This window comes from Dendrobates tinctorius, unplaced genomic scaffold, assembly GCF_039654945.1.
Source record: "Dendrobates tinctorius isolate UK_male_01 unplaced genomic scaffold, ASM3965494v1 ptg000104l, whole genome shotgun sequence".
In the NCBI taxonomy this organism is placed as follows: Eukaryota; Metazoa; Chordata; class Amphibia; order Anura; family Dendrobatidae; genus Dendrobates; species Dendrobates tinctorius.
The window spans coordinates 411051-428977 of NW_027361772.1; the positions used below are offsets into that span (position 1 = coordinate 411051).

The 17927-nt window shown below is 48.7% G+C and overlaps 1 protein-coding gene across 1 annotated transcript in view; it reads right to left on the reverse strand.

The window, feature by feature from the left end:
* Nucleotides 1–17927, reverse strand: part of GGCX (gamma-glutamyl carboxylase) — a 62769-nt gene that overhangs the window by 37664 nt on the left and 7178 nt on the right. Inside the window, exons 3-6 of the mRNA XM_073588567.1 lie at nt 5862–6020; nt 5022–5187; nt 2025–2103; nt 214–320 (exon numbers count right to left, since the gene is read on the reverse strand). Coding sequence (XP_073444668.1) covers nt 214–320; nt 2025–2103; nt 5022–5187; nt 5862–6020 — 511 coding nt within the window. The remainder of the gene's footprint in view (nt 1–213; nt 321–2024; nt 2104–5021; nt 5188–5861; nt 6021–17927) is intronic.

Consider the following 17927-nt stretch of genomic DNA (forward strand, 5'->3'; position numbering starts at 1 on the left):
GAGACTGTACACAATATATGATGAGGTCAGACTCACAACTCCGCGTTTTGCATACGGACCAGAAACAGGTCTCCTGACCCAAACTTGACAACCTATAGGCATATAGGAGGTGGTGGATCTCAGGTCAGGAGACCGGTGGCAGTCCGTGTATCGCAGTCCATATACAAAACGCGGCAGTGTGAATCCGGCAATAGCCATACAGCATATTCTTACTTGAATGGATCAAACAGCCAATGCCGAGACAGCGAGCCCATGGAGTACCCCTCCACCCAGTCCGCGTCCAGCTTCTTGATACCAGCGATGAAATACACAATGAAGATCTGGGAGATTGATGACAAGTCTGAATGTTAGATTAGCATTGGATTATTTTTCATCATGTTCGGGTTACTGGTCGATAAAGGAGTACACACTACAAGATATCGGCCGGAAATCTTCATAGAGAACGTCCTTCCCTAGCTTGGAGATCGACGTCCAGGTTGGGCGGCCCCCGTGGGAGACCGCTGTCTTTCGGAGTCATTCTGCATACTATTTAAATCACCTATGAGTAACACATACCTGCAGGTTTAATCGGTGGGGCTAAAGGTTCTGCCACCGAGGATGATTTTTTTTCCCCTCCAATCAATCGTTGGGGGTCTCAGCACCTGAGCCCCCCCCAAATAAAACCTCCGATATCTCTCTATATACACATAAAAGTTTTGTTTGTTTTTTTGTTTTTTAAAGGTGCAGTTAAACTTTAATTTCTAACTTCCCTGGGCCAGCCGCCTTCTAACAAGAACTTAGAGGGGCTGTCTCAACATGATAAATGGTTAAAATTGTAAAGTGTCTGTAAATACAAGCAGCTTCTCATTGACTTGTCACAAAAACAAAGTAAAAAATATTCCTCCATTATTAAGAAAAGAGCGATTTTTAAAATTCTACAGTTTACTGCTCTTTGCCTACGTTAGCGGCCACCTCTGCAGTCTATCAGGGGTGGTCGGTTTCCTAGGCAAGGAGTGCAGCAGTGGAGCTGGCAGGATCCATACAGCTTCTGTCTCCCTTTGCTTCTCTGATGTTGCAGTAAAACTGTCTTTGCCTGCAGCACTGGAGAGCACGCAGGTTGGGCCAGCAGCGTGGCCAGACCGCCGGCCCGAACTATCAATCTCCGGGAGAACACTGAAGGGAAGGAATTGAATTCTGAAGACCGATCTTAGGAAGAAAAAAAAAAAAAAAAAAACCTTAAAAGGGACACTGTCCCAGTGATCGAGCTCTCAGTGTAACAAGCAGTGCACCAGCATTAGGGTCACGATTCACAATGAAGTCTCCTATTGAATGGCAGCAAGCAGAGATCTTGTAGTTTGGTAATAAAAACATATTTTATAGGGGGTTCTGCCCTCTGTTAGCCGCATGAATAAGCACAGGGTTTTTATATCAAAACAGACTAAAGCTGATTATTCATAAACTTCACAGCTCCAAAACGAAAACAGTCCTTTCTTCAGCACAAAAAAAAATAAAAAAACAGTCCTTTTCTCTGGGTAAGGCACAACTAATCAAACTCTCTCCCAAACTTGGTGTTACAGGAACCTCGTCTATAAACACAGTATTCGCCAACACCGTCTTTCTCCAGCCGCAGCACACGCCGCTCTGCTAAGTTAACCCCGCTGCCTGTTATTATATTTTTAACACCTAGACTTGAGTATGGGAGCGACCTTTCCCTACCCAGACTTTTTGGTCGTTCCTAAATCCTGGACTCAAAATGTAGTAAAAAAAATAGTTGTTAATGGTTCACTTCCTCCCAGGATTTACATCACTAAGGCAAACCATGTCGGTGACACATATCTGCCATGCTGGACCTTCCCTCCTGTTTTCTTACAATATATTGTTGGTCAAATCGCTGTGTGTGTGTGTGTGTGTGTGTGTGTATTACAAAAACAATCAAATGTATGCATGCATGCATCTTTTCCCCCTATCAGCAATTTGTCCAATCCAATGCCGAATTGCAAGCCCTCGTAACACGAGCAATGTAATTCATCTATACAAAAACTTACCTGAAAACGAAGAAGAGTATAATTCCAAAGCGGGACATGTGCATTGCGCTGGCGAGGGCTAAATAGCCCATCAATAGACCTGAGATTGGGATGAATAGTAGACAAAAAACAGATATTTAATTAAGAATATTTGCTATCAAATTTTTTTCATTTAAAGGGTGTTTTGAATTAAAAAAAATTGATGATGTATCAGTAAGAGAATGGTGGGAGTCCGACACCCCGCACCTCCACTGATCAGCAGATATCTGCTACAGTAGTCAATTTATAGAGAAGTACACAGCAGCCTCATACACTGCCTAGTGGCCGCTGCTGGTACTGCAGTTTAGCTCCCATTTACATGAGTAGGAGCCGATCTGCACTAATTGGCAGCAGCCACAAAGCATTGCATACAGTTATCATATTTTCCTCCACAAAATCATGCAGATTTCAGCCGATTGGTGGGGATACCGGGTGTCGTGCCCCCATAGGTTATCAATCGTTTAGTCCCGGCCAACCCCTTTAACAAATATATATCACAATCCTGCTACTAAACCATCTACTATATAATTGTCTAATTCTGTCTGTCTGTCTCTTTCTGTCTGTCTGTAATGGAAATCCCGCCTCGCTGATTGGTCGCGGCTTAATGTGCGGATGGTAGCCAGGGTCCGGAGGAGAGGAGACTCCTCCGGACCCTGGGTACCATTAATCTGTAAAAAATAGAATTAAAATAAAAAAAATAGTCAGATACTCACCTTCGGACGGTCCCCGGACTTCCCTTCTCTAACCACACACCCGGTATCGCGGTCCCAGTAAGGCTTTGCGCCAAAGACCGCTGATGACGTCGCGCTCTTGCGAGAGTGACGTCATCTTCGGTCCTTCGCGCTAAGCCTTATTGGGACAGGAAGATGCCGGGGCAGGAGTGCGCGTGAGAATCGTGCATGCGCATAGCGCTGTCCGGCGCCATTCTCCTGAAGACACACTGCAGATGTGTCTTCAGGAAAATGGCGCCGGACAGCGCGGTATGAGCATGCGCGTACTCCGGCGCCAGTGCCACACTCCTCCTGGCTCCCCCAGCCTCCGGCAGAACGGGACAGTGCTGGACCACAGGAAAGATGGGTGAGTATATTTGTTTTTGTCTGTGTGCAGTTTCCTAGGGGTGAGGGGGACCATGCATACCAGGAAAGGGGGGTGAGGGAGACCACGCATACCAGGAAAGGGGGGTGAGGGAGACCACGCATACCAGGAAAGGGGGGTGAGGGAGACCACGCATACCAGGAAAGGGGGGTGAGGGAGACCACGCATACCAGGAAAGGGGGGTGAGGGGGACCACGCATACCAGGAAAGGGGGGTGAGGGAGACCACGCATACCAGGAAAGGGGGGTGAGGGGGACCACGCATACCAGGAAAGGGGGGTGAGGGAGACCACGCATACCAGGAAAGGGGGGTGAGGGACCACGCATACCAGGAAAGGGGGGTGAGGGAGACCACGCATACCAGGAAAGGGGGGTGAGGGGGACCACGCATACCAGGAAAGGGGGGTGAGGGAGACCACGCATACCAGGAAAGGGGGGTGAGGGGGACCACGCATACCAGGAAAGGGGGGTGAGGGGGACCACGCATACCAGGAAAGGGGGGTGAGGGGGACCACGCATACCAGGAAAGGGGGGTGAGGGGGACCACGCATACCAGGAAAGGGGGGTGAGGGGGACCACGCATACCAGGAAAGGGGGGTGAGGGGGACCACGCATACCAGGAAAGGGGGGTGAGGGGGACCACGCATACCAGGAAAGGGGGGTGAGGGAGACCACGCATACCAGGAAAGGGGGGTGAGGGAGACCACGCATATCAGGAAAGGGGGGTGAGGGGGACCACGCATACCAGGAAAGGGGGGTGAGGGAGACCACGCATACCAGGAAAGGGGGGTGAGGGGGACCACGCATACCAGGAAAGGGGGGTGAGGGGGACCACGCATACCAGGAAAGGGGGGTGAGGGGGACCACGCATACCAGGAAAGGGGGGTGAGGGGGACCACGCATACCAGGAAAGGGGGCGAGGGTGACCATACATACCAGCAAAGGGGGGTGAGGGGGTCCATGCATACCAGCAAAGGGGGGGGGAGGGGGACTATGCATACCAGGAAGGGGGTGAGGGTGACCATACATACCAGCAAACGGGGGGGGGGGGGGGGGGGGGGCAACGCATACCAGGAAAGGGGGGTGGGGGTGACCATACATACCAGCAAAGGGGGGGGGGACAACGCATACCAGGAAAGGGGGGTGAGGGTGACCATACATACCAGCAAAGGGGGGGGGGGACAACGCATACCAGGAAAGGGGGGTGAGGGGGACCATGCTTACCAGGAAAGATTGGTGAGGGGACCATGCATTCCAGGATTGGGGGGTGAGGGGACCATGCTTACCAGGATAGGGGGGTGTAGGGTACCATGCATATCAGGATTGGGGGTGAGAGGACCATGCACATCAGGATTGGGGGGGTGCATTATTATTAAATCTTCATAAATAAACTACATACATATTCTAGAATACCCGATGCATTAGAATCGGGCCACCATCTAGTAAGTAATAATCAGGTAGAAGTACAAGATACAGCACAGAGCATGGCCAAACCAAAAGTCTAAGGGTACCGTCACATTTAGCGATGCACCAACGATCCACTCAATGATATGACCCGGTCAGGATCGCTGGTGCATCGCTCAATGGTCTCTAGTGAGCTGCCACACAGGCAGATCTCACCAGCGATGCAGCAGCGGTTGTTACTTACCTGTCAGACGCAGCGATAAAGACGTCCTCCCGCCCGCGTCCACACGTCGCTCGTCGGTGCCAGCAGGAAGCGGTCGACGAGAAACGGCCCAGGACGTTATCGTGTGATCAGCGATAACCAGCGGGGGAGCCGGTCGGCGGTAAGTATCACACTTAGCGATATCGCTAGCAAAATCGGTGACGCTTAAGCGTTATCGCTAGCAATCTCGCTTAGTGTGACGGGGCCTTTAGTGCTTACCAGTAACGATTGGCATTCATCAAGGTGAGCTGGAAGCCGATCAGTCCGTACAGATAAGAGTGGTTATTCCAAGTGGTCTTATCCAGGAAGAAGACGTACCAATATGGCAGGAGGAAGCACAGACAGCTGAGGCGGTAAAAGAGCCCAAGAGTAATACCCAGAGCACCTGGAGGAAAGATGGCAGCAGTAAGAGGGGGGCAGAATGCAAAAAGTGTTACCACCGGCCAGGCCAGGTCCACGCAGCGACTTTGGTGGTGAGAGCTTGTAATATCCCAACTAATGATTGCCAATGTGGGGCACACAACAGCCACGGCTATCAGAGCCGGCTCCAGGTTTATGGGCCCCTCTTTATTTTGGATTTTTTTCTTTTTCACCTACCACCAAGGGTTATAATTATTTCTATTTTTTGGTCGCTATGAGCTGTAGTTTATATCACTACCGCACTGGGGTCCACACTTCTTTCTGATCTTAATTACCCTGTTTTGGGAGTGACCAAAAGAAAAACGATTCTGGCATATTTTTTTATATAGTTTTGGAAATTACCATATGAGATACATATTATGATAGCTCATAGTTTGGCAAGTTATGCACATGGTGATGTCAAATATAATATACCAGGGTGAGTAAAATAAAAAAATAAAAAAAATAAAATTACCAGTCAATAGCAACCCTAAAATAGATAAGTGACTAGAGTGGTCCTAGACCCCCAGCCTTAAACTCTTGTCTCATAGCACTGGGGTCGCAAGTATGACTGACATAGGAATACTCGAAACTCTAAATCGCAGTGGAGGATGGGGAATTTATGAATCGACGGCTTCAATTCTAGGTTCGGACACTCACCCAGTAACATAATCACATAGGTCAGATACATCCAGTCCAGAGGAAGAGGTTTTAAGGAGTTGAAGAGGGGGAATCTGCAAACATCCAGTCCATCCAGATACTTGTGATCCAGGTAGCTGAGGCCACGCTCCTGGGGGATGTCCAAAACCATGAGAAGCCCTAGGAGAGACATGGGGAGGTACAGCAGCCAAAACTGGAAACAAGCAGTAGATTTAAGACCCCCCATATATTGGCCGTCCGTGAGTGAAGGTCCGGCTGACACCTATCTCTCCTGACTCTCTAATAGACAGGAACGCTCCTGCGTCCTCTACAAGACACGCCGAAATGAATGGGGGGGGGGGGGGGGGGGGGGAGGAGACAATCGTAGTCAGTATAGACAACATTGGGTTACTTCTTTCCATAGGTGGCCTCATTCAGACGTCCCTGTTGTATTTAGTTTACAAGTTCGGCACACATTCATTTTCATTATAATCTAAGGCTCCGTTCACATGTCAGTAATTTTTTTTTTCTGCAAAAAAAAAAAAAAAAAATCACTTTGACAAGTCCGTTTTTTATTGGCGTCACAGGTGAAGAATCACTTGTGCAAGTCTATAGGTCTTTGAAAGTCAAAGATGGTGTCAGTGTATTGTTGGCGTAACATCCGTAATTAAGATTGTAAAGGACAGTAATTTATTTATTGTATGTGAAAATCACTGATGAAACAGCGATGGTGAAAACGGACATACGGACCAAGCACTGATCACACTCGTGAAAAAAATCACCATCAGATCCTCATAAGTTGTGAGTGACTGGGGATGTGCACAGGAAGGGAGGAGAAGCAACAGTAAGGCTATGTGGCCACATTGCAGAAATGCTGCGGAATTGTCCACAGCATTTTCACAACTCCCCGCCGCAGGTAAAACGCATGCGGAATTCACATGCGGTTTCCCACAAAACACAAGCGTTTCTAGCTTGCAGAATGCTTGCGCTTTTCCAAGCGATTTGAAGCATCGCTTGGAAAAGTGATTGACAGGTTGGTCACACTTGTCACGCATAGTGCTTGACAAGTGTGACCAACTTTTTACTATTGATGCTGCCTAAGGCTGTGTGCCCACGTTGTGTTTTTTTTAAGCGTTTCCGCCATTAGCGGAAACGCTTAAACACTTACAAAACGCATTCCCATGCAATCCTATGGGATTCCGCAGTTGCTGTGCCCATGCTGCGGATTTTCCCACTGCGGAATCGCATAGCGGTATAATCTGCAGCATGTCCATTATTTCTGCGGAATCGCCGCGATTCTGCCACCATAGGATTGCATTGAAACGCTCACTTAACGCATGTGGCTATGCCCACCATGCGTAAAGTATGCGCTTCATGTGCGGATGGTACCCAGCGTCTGGAGGAGAGGAGACTCTCCTCCATGCCCTGGGTACCATATTCCTGTAAAAAATAGAATTAAAATAAAAAATAGGGATATACTTACCTCTGTCAGCCCCCGGAGTCCTCAGCGGTGCACGTGGCGCTGCCGGCATCTTCCGTTCCCAGGGATGCATTGCTACAATGACCTCTGGTGAGGTAGCGGTCTCGCGTGATGCTACGTCATCAGAGATCACTCGCGCAATGCATCCCCGGGAACGGAAGTTGCCACCAGCGTCAATGAGGGCCGGGACGACTCCGGGGGCTGACAGAGGGTAAGTATATCCCTATTTTCTAAATTATTTTTAACATTCTATCTTTTAGTACCTTAACAGTGAAGGCTCCACAGAGAACAATAGCAATCTTATCTTATCTAGTGACTCTGACCAGAAAGGATGGAGCTAGACACTCCAAAATGACAGGTTACATTAGAATAAATTACCATCTTATGACTCTGCTTCTTTACAGAACCCTGAGACTATATGGGAGTCTCGGGATGGTGCTGTGTAGGTGGACTGGGTGGCATTGTGAGTTGCAGTGAGTTAGCTATGGGACAGATACAGCTCTGCCTCTTGGGAAATGGAGTCTACAGGAAAAAAAAGGAGAGCTGGCAGGAAGAATAGGATGTAAATATTAACAGACCATAAGAAAGGCTTTAGGGGGCTGAAGGGGAGATAATAAAGAAAAATAAAAACAAAAAGGGGGAGTTTGGAGACTTATTACAGGGACAACCAGACTATGCTAGAAAACCTCTTTAGGATTGACTGAAAACACGACAAAAATAAGTTTGCAGATAGATATCGCATATCTATAGTCAGCTTGGCCCCTCAACGAAGAGCACAGTACACGTACAGCACTAGCCGACAGCAGATGATTGAACGGGCATGCTTAAGTCACAGAAGATGATGGTTGTGTTATTCAGACATCATCTGCCTCTAAGGCTGTGTTCACACACAGCGTTTTTTTAGCGGTTTTTACCGCGGTTTTCACTATAAAACCGCTAAAAATAAGCTTCCCAGTCATTTCTATGCATTTTGCACTTTGATGCGTTTTTTACCACGAAAAAACCGCATCGCAGTAAAAAACGCAGCATGCTCATTAATTTTGCGGATTTTTCCGCGGTTTTGGCTTCTTCCATGCGGTTTGAAACCGCTGCGGAAAAAAACGCATCAAAACCGCAAAAAAATAGGTGCGGTTTCTGGGAAGGGATTCAGGTTTTTGAGCAGAAATTTTCTGCAACGTGTGCACTTAGCCTAACAGTGACTGGAGAGAAGTACCGACCACAGCCGTTAACCTGTTCAATGCTGCTCTCAGGCTCAAATTCCATATGAGGACTAAAAAAAAAAAAAAAATATGGTAAAAAACATACATATGTTCTACAAAATATATAAAAAAAAAATTCTAAATCACTCCCCTTTGTCTCTACTTTAAAGAGAGATCCTTAAAAAATATACAGATGTGTATGTAGCATTACAGCTTCCATAAAAATCTGATCTATCAAATGTAAATTATGCAACCCAATTGGAAAAAAATAATTAAAAAAAAAAAAAAAATGTAATGAGACGCAATCAAAATTAATCTACCCCAAAGTTATATGAATAAGACCCTCATGTTGCTCTTTTAAAAAAACAAGAGATACATCTCTTTTGGGCTGCAGAAGGCAAAGTCTTTTGACCACTCAGGAGTGGCTCCAGGGGTGAACACCCACAAGACAACCACAGGAACGGCTACGTGTACCATCTGCATCGTACCACTTCTTGTCTTTGGGCTATGGTTCAACTAAACCACAGAAGAGGTTGCAAAAAACCTTGAAACGCGTAGAATAAACCACTGTCAAACCTTATTAACCTTCTGGAATTTCATCATTTGGGCAGCGCGGACGAAATCCACGTATTCCTTTGCAGAGCTATGACTTCTGATCTGAAATTCTGCCAATTTTGCATTGAAAAAGTCAAACGGCGCTCCTTCCCTTCTGAGCTCAGCCATGCGCCGAAACAGTGGTTCCCCCCCACATATCAGGTATCAGCGTACTCAGGACAAATTGCACAATAACTTTTGCAGTCCAATTTCTCCTGTTACCCTTGGTAAAATAAAAAAAATTGGACCTGAAAAATTTTTTATGTGAAAAAAAGTTAAATGTTCATTTTTTTTTAGACATTCAAAAAATTCCTGTGAAGCACCTGAATGGTTAATAAACTTCTTGAATGTGGTTTTGAGCACCTTGAGGGGTGCAGTTTTTAGAATGGTGTCACTTTTGGGTATTTTCTATCATATAGACCCCTCAAAGTGACTTCAAATGTGATGTGGTCCGTAAAAATAAAATGGTGTTGCAAAAATTAGAAATCGCTGGTCAACTTTTAACCCTTATAACTTCCTAACAAGAAAAAATTTTGGTTCCAAAATTGTGCTGATGTAAAGTAAACATGTGGGAAATGTTACTTATTAAGTTTTTTGTGTGCCATATCTCTGTGATTTAAGGGCATAAAAATTCAAAGTTAGAAAATTGCGAAATTTTCAAAATTTTCGCCAAAATTCTATTTTTTTTTTTCACAAATAAACGCAAGTTAAATCAATGAAATTTTACCACTATCATGAAGTACAATATGTCACAAAGAAAACACAAGAAAACAATGTGAGAATCACCGGGATCCATGGAAGCGTTTCAGACTTATTACCTCATAAAGGGGCAGTAGCAGAATTGTAAAAATTGGCCCAGTCATGAACGTGCAAACCACCCTTGGGGGTAAAGGGGTTAATATGCTAGGATACAGCACTCTGTGAACAGCTAGCTTCTTTAGCAATGACCTTTTGTGGCTTACCCTCCTTGTGGAGTGTGTCAATGACTACCTTCTGGACATCTGTCAAGTCAGCAGTCTTCCCCATGATTGTGAAGCCCACTGAAACAAACTTAGGAAGCCTTTGCAGGTGTTTTTTGTTAATTATTCTAATTTCCTGAGATAATGACTTTTGAGTTTTTATTGGCTGTAAGCCATAATCATCAACATTAACAGAAATAAACACTTGAAATAGATCACTCTGTGTGTAATGACTCTATATAGGAGCTACAATTTTTAGTGTTGAAGAACTGACATCAATTAACTCTTTGATGACATTCTAATTTAGTGAGAAGCACCTTTGTGGATAACCCCTTTAAAAAGTAAGGGTGGGGAAGTGATGAGAAAGCATAAAATACCGCACTATAACAATAAATAACATGCTAAAACCTCAGAACTGTGTGCTAATATACACCATGAAATAAAGGTATTCATGATAAATCTGGTGTGGGTTGAGGTCCACTGGTGAGGAGTCTAAGGACATAGAGAAGTGGCCCGGACACTGGTCAGCGGGCGATTTCTCATCAGTGACATCTGAGCTTGGCAGAACGCATACATGAGGTCACGCTGTGCAAACGGATGAAGGTCGGGTTATTATCGCTGCCCACTCTACATAAACAAGCGAGTGACCCCACCGCACACAGGACGCAGGAGGAGGATGACCCCTGATCCACTGTGTAGACAGGCCCATTTACTATTAGTGTGCAGGAACATTAATAAAAGCTCATATTGCACACTGGACATGTTTAGTAGCTTTGGGTGTAAAGTCCGGATTCTAGTCTGCCATGTATACGCTACGGCTCTCAAAAGCAGATGTATATTACAGTATATCAGAAACAGTTCTCTGCATACTAAACATTGTGAAGTCTGCTGATCCAGATTAATGGGGTTGTCCATTCAAGGAAATACTCAGGAAGAACTGGAGCTTGCTGAATCCTAAAGGTGTGTAATGTACGCACTGCTAGGATCTGACCCACCTGCCGGTAACAGCGCAAGTAAGTGATGTTCAGGGTTGCTGTCATGCGCTAGTGTCTCAGTCGCTTCTCAAAAGAAAAGTGGATGAGACTCTAGTTGACACGTGACCACATGTGGCGACCACTGGATGAGACTCTAGTTGACACGTGACCACATGTGGCGACCACTGGAACAGGAAAGCTTAGCTGAATCCTAGCGGTGTGAACAATACACACCATTAAGATGCAGATAGCTGCAAGGTTTACTGAAAGTTTTTTTAAGAGGTGGATAACCCTTTTAGCATGAGGACAAGTTATCAGTAAATAATTTAAAAAAAAAATGTCCACATGTCCACAAAGTCACAGGATTACTGCGAAGAACCTTTAAAGGGAATAAAGATATATTGGGGGGGGGGACCCGCACCAATCCCAATCCTGGGACTGTAGTTCTGAGATGTGCATCAGCATGCAACCACTGCATCTACTGTCTATAGGAGTGTTCCGACACTCAAGCATGGCCACTAATCTTCCAATCGAATGCCGTATATTTGAGACCACCTCTAAGGATCAGTGGGTGCTCAGTGCTTGGACCCCAGCAATCTATCCTGGCCAACTTAGACAATCCCTTCAATGTCCCCTAGAGGAGCGGCAGGAGGATTTCTGTATGATGTGAGGTGGATGGTAGAGACGGGAAGCAGTAGAGGAACGGCAGGAGGAGGATTTCTGTAGGATGTGCTGTGGACGGTAGAGACGGGAAGCAGTAGAGGAGCGGCAGGAGGAGGATTTCTATACGATGTACTGAAGACGGTAGAGACGGGAAGCAGTAGAGGAGCGGCAGGAGGAGGATTTCTGTAGGATGTGCTGTGCATGGTAGAGACGGGAAGCAGTAGAGGAACGGCAGGAGGAAGATTTCTGTAGGATGTGCTGTACATGGTGGAGACGGGAAGCAGCAGAGGAACGGCAGGAGGAGGATTTCTGTAGGATGTGCTGTGCACGGTACAGACGGGAAGCAGTAGAGGAACGGCAGGAGGAAGATTTCTGTAGGATGTGCTGTACATGGTGGAGACGGGAAGCAGTAGAGGAACGGCAGGAGGAGGATTTCTGTAGGATGTGCAGTGCATGGTAGAGACGGGAAGCAGTAGAGGAACGGCAGGAGGAAGATTTCTGTAGGATGTGCTGTACATGGTGGAGACGGGAAGCAGCAGAGGAACGGCAGGAGGAGGATTTCTGTAGGATGTGCTGTGCACGGTACAGACGGGAAGCAGTAGAGGAACGGCAGGAGGAAGATTTCTGTAGGATGTGCTGTACATGGTGGAGACGGGAAGCAGTAGAGGAACGGCAGGAGGAGGATTTCTGTAGGATGTGCTGTGGACGGTAGAGACGGGAAGCAGTAGAGGAACGGCAGGAGGAGGATTTCTATACGATGTACTGAAGACGGTAGAGACGGGAAGCAGTAGAGGAGCGGCAGGAGGAGGATTTCTGTAGGATGTGCTGTACATGGTGGAGACGGGAAGCAGTAGAGGAATGGCAGGAGGAGGATTTCTGTAGGATGTGCTGTGCATGGTAGAGACGGGAAGCAGCAGAGGAACGGCAGGAGGAGGATTTCTGTAGGATGTGCTGTACATGGTGGAGACGGGAAGCTTTAGAGGAACGGCAGGAGGAGGATTTCTGTAGGATGTGCTGTGGACGGTAGAGACGGGAAGCAGTAGAGGAACGGCAGGAGGAGGATTTCTGTAGGATGTGCTGTACATGGTGGAGACGGAAAGCTTTAGAGGAATGGCAGGAGGAGGATTTCTGTAGGATGTGCTGTGGACGGTAGAGACGGGAAGCAGTAGAGGAATGGCAGGATTAGGATTTCTGTAGGATGTGCTGTGGACGGTAGAGACGGGAAGCAGTAGAGGAATGGCAGGAGGAGGAATTCTGTAGGATGTGCTGTGCACGGTAGAGACGGGAAGCAGTAGAGGAACGGCAGGAGGAGGATTTCTGTAGGATGTGCTGTACATGGTGGAGATGGGAAGCTTTAGAGGACGGCAGGAGGAGGATTTCTGTAGGATGTGCTGCGGACGGTAGAGATGGAAAGCAGTAGAGGAACGGCAGGAGGAGGATTTCTGTAGGATGTGCTGTACATGGTGGAGACGGGAAGCTTTAGAGGAACGGCAGGAGGAGGATTTCTGTAGGATGTGCTGCGGACGGTAGAGAAGGGAAGCAGTAGAGGAACGGCAGGAGGAGGATTTCTGTAGGATGTGCTGTACATGGTGGAGACAGGAAGCAGTAGAGGAATGGCAGGAGGAGGATTTCTGTAGATGTGCTGTACATGGTGGAGACGGGAAGCTTTAGAGGAACGGCAGGAGGATTTCTGTAGGATGTGCTGTGCATGGTGGAGACGGGAAGCAGCAGAGGAACGGCAGGAGGATTTCTGTAGGATGTGCTGTGCATGGAGGAGACGGGAAGCAGCAGAGGAACGGCAGGAGGAGGATTTCTGTAGGATGTGCTGTGCATGGAGGAGACAGGAAGCAGCAGAGGAACGGCAGGAGGAGGATTTCTGTAGGATGTGCTGTGCATGGTAGAGACGGGAAGCAGCAGAGGAACGGCAGGAGGAGGATTTCTGTAGGATGTGCTGTACATGGTGGAGACGGGAAGCTTTAGAGGAACGGCAGGAGGATTTCTGTAGGATGTGCTGTGCATGGTGGAGATGGGAAGCAGCAGAGGAACGGCAGGAGGATTTCTGTAGGATGTGCTGTGCATGGTGGAGACGGGAAGCAGCAGAGGAACGGTAGGAGGATTTCTGTAGGATGTGCTGTGGACGGTAGAGACGGGAAGCAGTAGAGGAATGGCAGGAGGAGGATTTCTGTAGGATGTGCTGTACATGGTGGAGACGGGAAGCAGTAGAGGAATGGCAGGAGTAGGATTTCTGTAGGATGTGCTGTGGACGGTAGAGACGGGAAGCAGTAGAGGAATGGCAGGAGGAGGATTTCTGTAGGATGTGCTGTGGACGGTAGAGACGGGAAGCAGTAGAGGAACGGCAGGAGGAGGATTTCTATACGATGTGCTGTAGACGGTAGAGACGGGAAGCAGTAGAGGAACGGCAGGAGGAGGATTTCTGTAGGATGTGCTGTGCATGGTAGAGACGGGAAGCAGCAGAGGAACGGCAGGAGGAGGATTTCTGTAGGATGTGCTGTACATGGTGGAGACGGGAAGCTTTAGAGGAACGGCAGGAGGATTTCTGTAGGATGTGCTGTGCATGGTGGAGACGGGAAGCAGCAGAGGAACGGTAGGAGGATTTCTGTAGGATGTGCTGTGGACGGTAGAGACGGGAAGCAGTAGAGGAATGGCAGGAGGAGGATTTCTGTAGGATGTGCTGTACATGGTGGAGACGGGAAGCTTTAGAGGAACGGCAGGAGGATTTCTGTAGGATGTGCTGTGCATGGAGGAGACGGGAAGCAGCAGAGGAACGGCAGGAGGAGGATTTCTGTAGGATGTGCTGTGCATGGAGGAGACGGGAAGCAGCAGAGGAACGGCAGGAGGAGGATTTCTGTAGGATGTGCTGTGCATGGTAGAGACGGGAAGCAGCAGAGGAACGGCAGGAGGAGGATTTCTGTAGGATGTGCTGTGCATGGTAGAGACGGGAAGCTTTAGAGGAACGGCAGGAGGATTTCTGTAGGATGTGCTGTGCATGGTGGAGACGGGAAGCAGCAGAGGAACGGCAGGAGGAGGATTTCTGTAGGATGTGCTGTACATGGTGGAGACGGGAAGCTTTAGAGGAACGGCAGGAGGATTTATGTAGGATGTGCTGTGCATGGTGGAGACGGGAAGCAGCAGAGGAACGGCAGGAGGATTTCTGTAGGATGTGCTGTGGACGGTAGAGACGGGAAGCAGTAGAGGAACGGCAGGAGGAGGATTTCTGTAGGATGTGCTGTACATGGTGGAGACGGGAAGCAGTAGAGGAACGGCAGGAGGAGGATTTCTGTAGGATGTTCCACGCACAGTACAGAAGGGAAGCAGTAGAGGAATGGCAGGAGGAGGATTTCTGTAGGATGTGCTGTGGACGGTAGACACGGGAAGCAGTAGAGAAACGGCAGGAGGAGGATTTCTGTAGGATGTGCTGTGGACGGTAGAGACGGGAAGCAGTAGAGGAACGGCAGGAGGAGGATTTCTGTAGGATGTGCTGTGGACGGTAGAGACGGGAAGCAGTAGAGGAACGGCAGGAGGAGGATTTCTGTAGGATGTTCCACGCACAGTACAGAAGGGAAGCAGTAGAGGAATGGCAGGAGGAGGATTTCTGTAGGATGTGCTGTGGACGGTAGAGACGGGAAGCAGTAGAGAAACGGCAGGAGGAGGATTTCTGTAGGATGTGCTGTGGACGGTAGAGACGGGAAGCAGTAGAGGAACGGCAGGAGGAGGATTTCTGTAGGATGTGCTGTGGACGGTAGAGACGGGAAGCAGTAGAGGAACGGCAGGAGGAGGATTTCTGTAGGATGTGCTGTGGACGGTAGAGACGGGAAGCAGTAGAGGAATGGCAGGAGGAGGATTTCTGTAGGATGTGCTGTGCACGGTAGAGACGGGAAGCAGTAGAGGAACTGCAGGAGGAGGATTTCTGTAGGATGTGCTGTACATGGTGGAGACGGGAAGCTTTAGAGGAACGGCAGGAGGAGGATTTCTGTAGGATGTGCTGAGGACGGTAGAGATGGGAAGCAGTAGAGGAACGGCAGGAGGAGGATTTCTGTAGGATGTGCTGTACATGGTGGAGACGGGAAGCTTTAGAGGAACGGCAGGAGGAGGATTTCTGTAGGATGTGCTGCGGACGGTAGAGAAGGGAAGCAGTAGAGGAACGGCAGGAGGAGGATTTCTGTAGGATGTGCTGTACATGGTGGAGACGGGAAGCTTTAGAGGAACGGCAGGAGGAGGATTTCTGTAGGATGTGCTGCGGACGGTAGAGACGGGAAGCAGTAGAGGAACGGCAGGAGGAGGATTTCTGTAGGATGTGCTGTACATGGTGGAGACGGGAAGCAGTAGAGGAATGGCAGGAGGAGGATTTCTGTAGGATGTGCTGTAGATGGTGGAGACGGGAAGCTTTAGAGGAACGGCAGGAGGAGGATTTCTGTAGGATGTGCTGTACATGGTGGAGACGGGAAGCAGTAGAGGAATGGCAGGAGGAGGATTTCTGTAGGATGTGCTGTACATGGTGGAGACGGGAAGCTTTAGAGGAACGGCAGGAGGAGGATTTCTGTAGGATGTGCTGTACATGGTAGAGACGGGAAGCTTTAGAGGAACGGCAGGAGGATTTCTGTAGGATGTGCTGTGCATGGTGGAGACGGGAAGCAGCAGAGGAACGGCAGGAGGAGGATTTCTGTAGGATGTGCTGTACATGGTGGAGACGGGAAGCTTTAGAGGAACGGCAGGAGGATTTCTGTAGGATGTGCTGTGCATGGTGGAGACGGGAAGCAGCAGAGGAACGGCAGGAGGATTTCTGTAGGATGTGCTGTGGACGGTAGAGACGGGAAGCAGTAGAGGAACGGCAGGAGGAGGATTTCTGTAGGATGTGCTGTACATGGTGGAGACGGGAAGCAGTAGAGGAACGGCAGGAGGAGGATTTCTGTAGGATGTTCCACGCACAGTACAGAAGGGAAGCAGTAGAGGAATGGCAGGAGGAGGATTTCTGTAGGATGTGCTGTGGACGGTAGACACGGGAAGCAGTAGAGAAACGGCAGGAGGAGGATTTCTGTAGGATGTGCTGTGGACGGTAGAGACGGGAAGCAGTAGAGGAACGGCAGGAGGAGGATTTCTGTAGGATGTGCTGTGGACGGTAGAGACGGGAAGCAGTAGAGGAACGGCAGGAGGAGGATTTCTGTAGGATGTTCCACGCACAGTACAGAAGGGAAGCAGTAGAGGAATGGCAGGAGGAGGATTTCTGTAGGATGTGCTGTGGACGGTAGAGACGGGAAGCAGTAGAGAAACGGCAGGAGGAGGATTTCTGTAGGATGTGCTGTGGACGGTAGAGACGGGAAGCAGTAGAGGAACGGCAGGAGGAGGATTTCTGTAGGATGTGCTGTGGACGGTAGAGACGGGAAGCAGTAGAGGAACGGCAGGAGGAGGATTTCTGTAGGATGTGCTGTGGACGGTAGAGACGGGAAGCAGTAGAGGAATGGCAGGAGGAGGATTTCTGTAGGATGTGCTGTGCACGGTAGAGACGGGAAGCAGTAGAGGAACTGCAGGAGGAGGATTTCTGTAGGATGTGCTGTACATGGTGGAGACGGGAAGCTTTAGAGGAACGGCAGGAGGAGGATTTCTGTAGGATGTGCTGAGGACGGTAGAGATGGGAAGCAGTAGAGGAACGGCAGGAGGAGGATTTCTGTAGGATGTGCTGTACATGGTGGAGACGGGAAGCTTTAGAGGAACGGCAGGAGGAGGATTTCTGTAGGATGTGCTGCGGACGGTAGAGAAGGGAAGCAGTAGAGGAACGGCAGGAGGAGGATTTCTGTAGGATGTGCTGTACATGGTGGAGACGGGAAGCTTTAGAGGAACGGCAGGAGGAGGATTTCTGTAGGATGTGCTGCGGACGGTAGAGACGGGAAGCAGTAGAGGAACGGCAGGAGGAGGATTTCTGTAGGATGTGCTGTACATGGTGGAGACGGGAAGCAGTAGAGGAATGGCAGGAGGAGGATTTCTGTAGGATGTGCTGTAGATGGTGGAGACGGGAAGCTTTAGAGGAACGGCAGGAGGAGGATTTCTGTAGGATGTGCTGTACATGGTGGAGACGGGAAGCAGTAGAGGAATGGCAGGAGGAGGATTTCTGTAGGATGTGCTGTACATGGTGGAGACGGGAAGCTTTAGAGGAACGGCAGGAGGATTTCTGTAGGATGTGCTGTACATGGTGGAGACGGGAA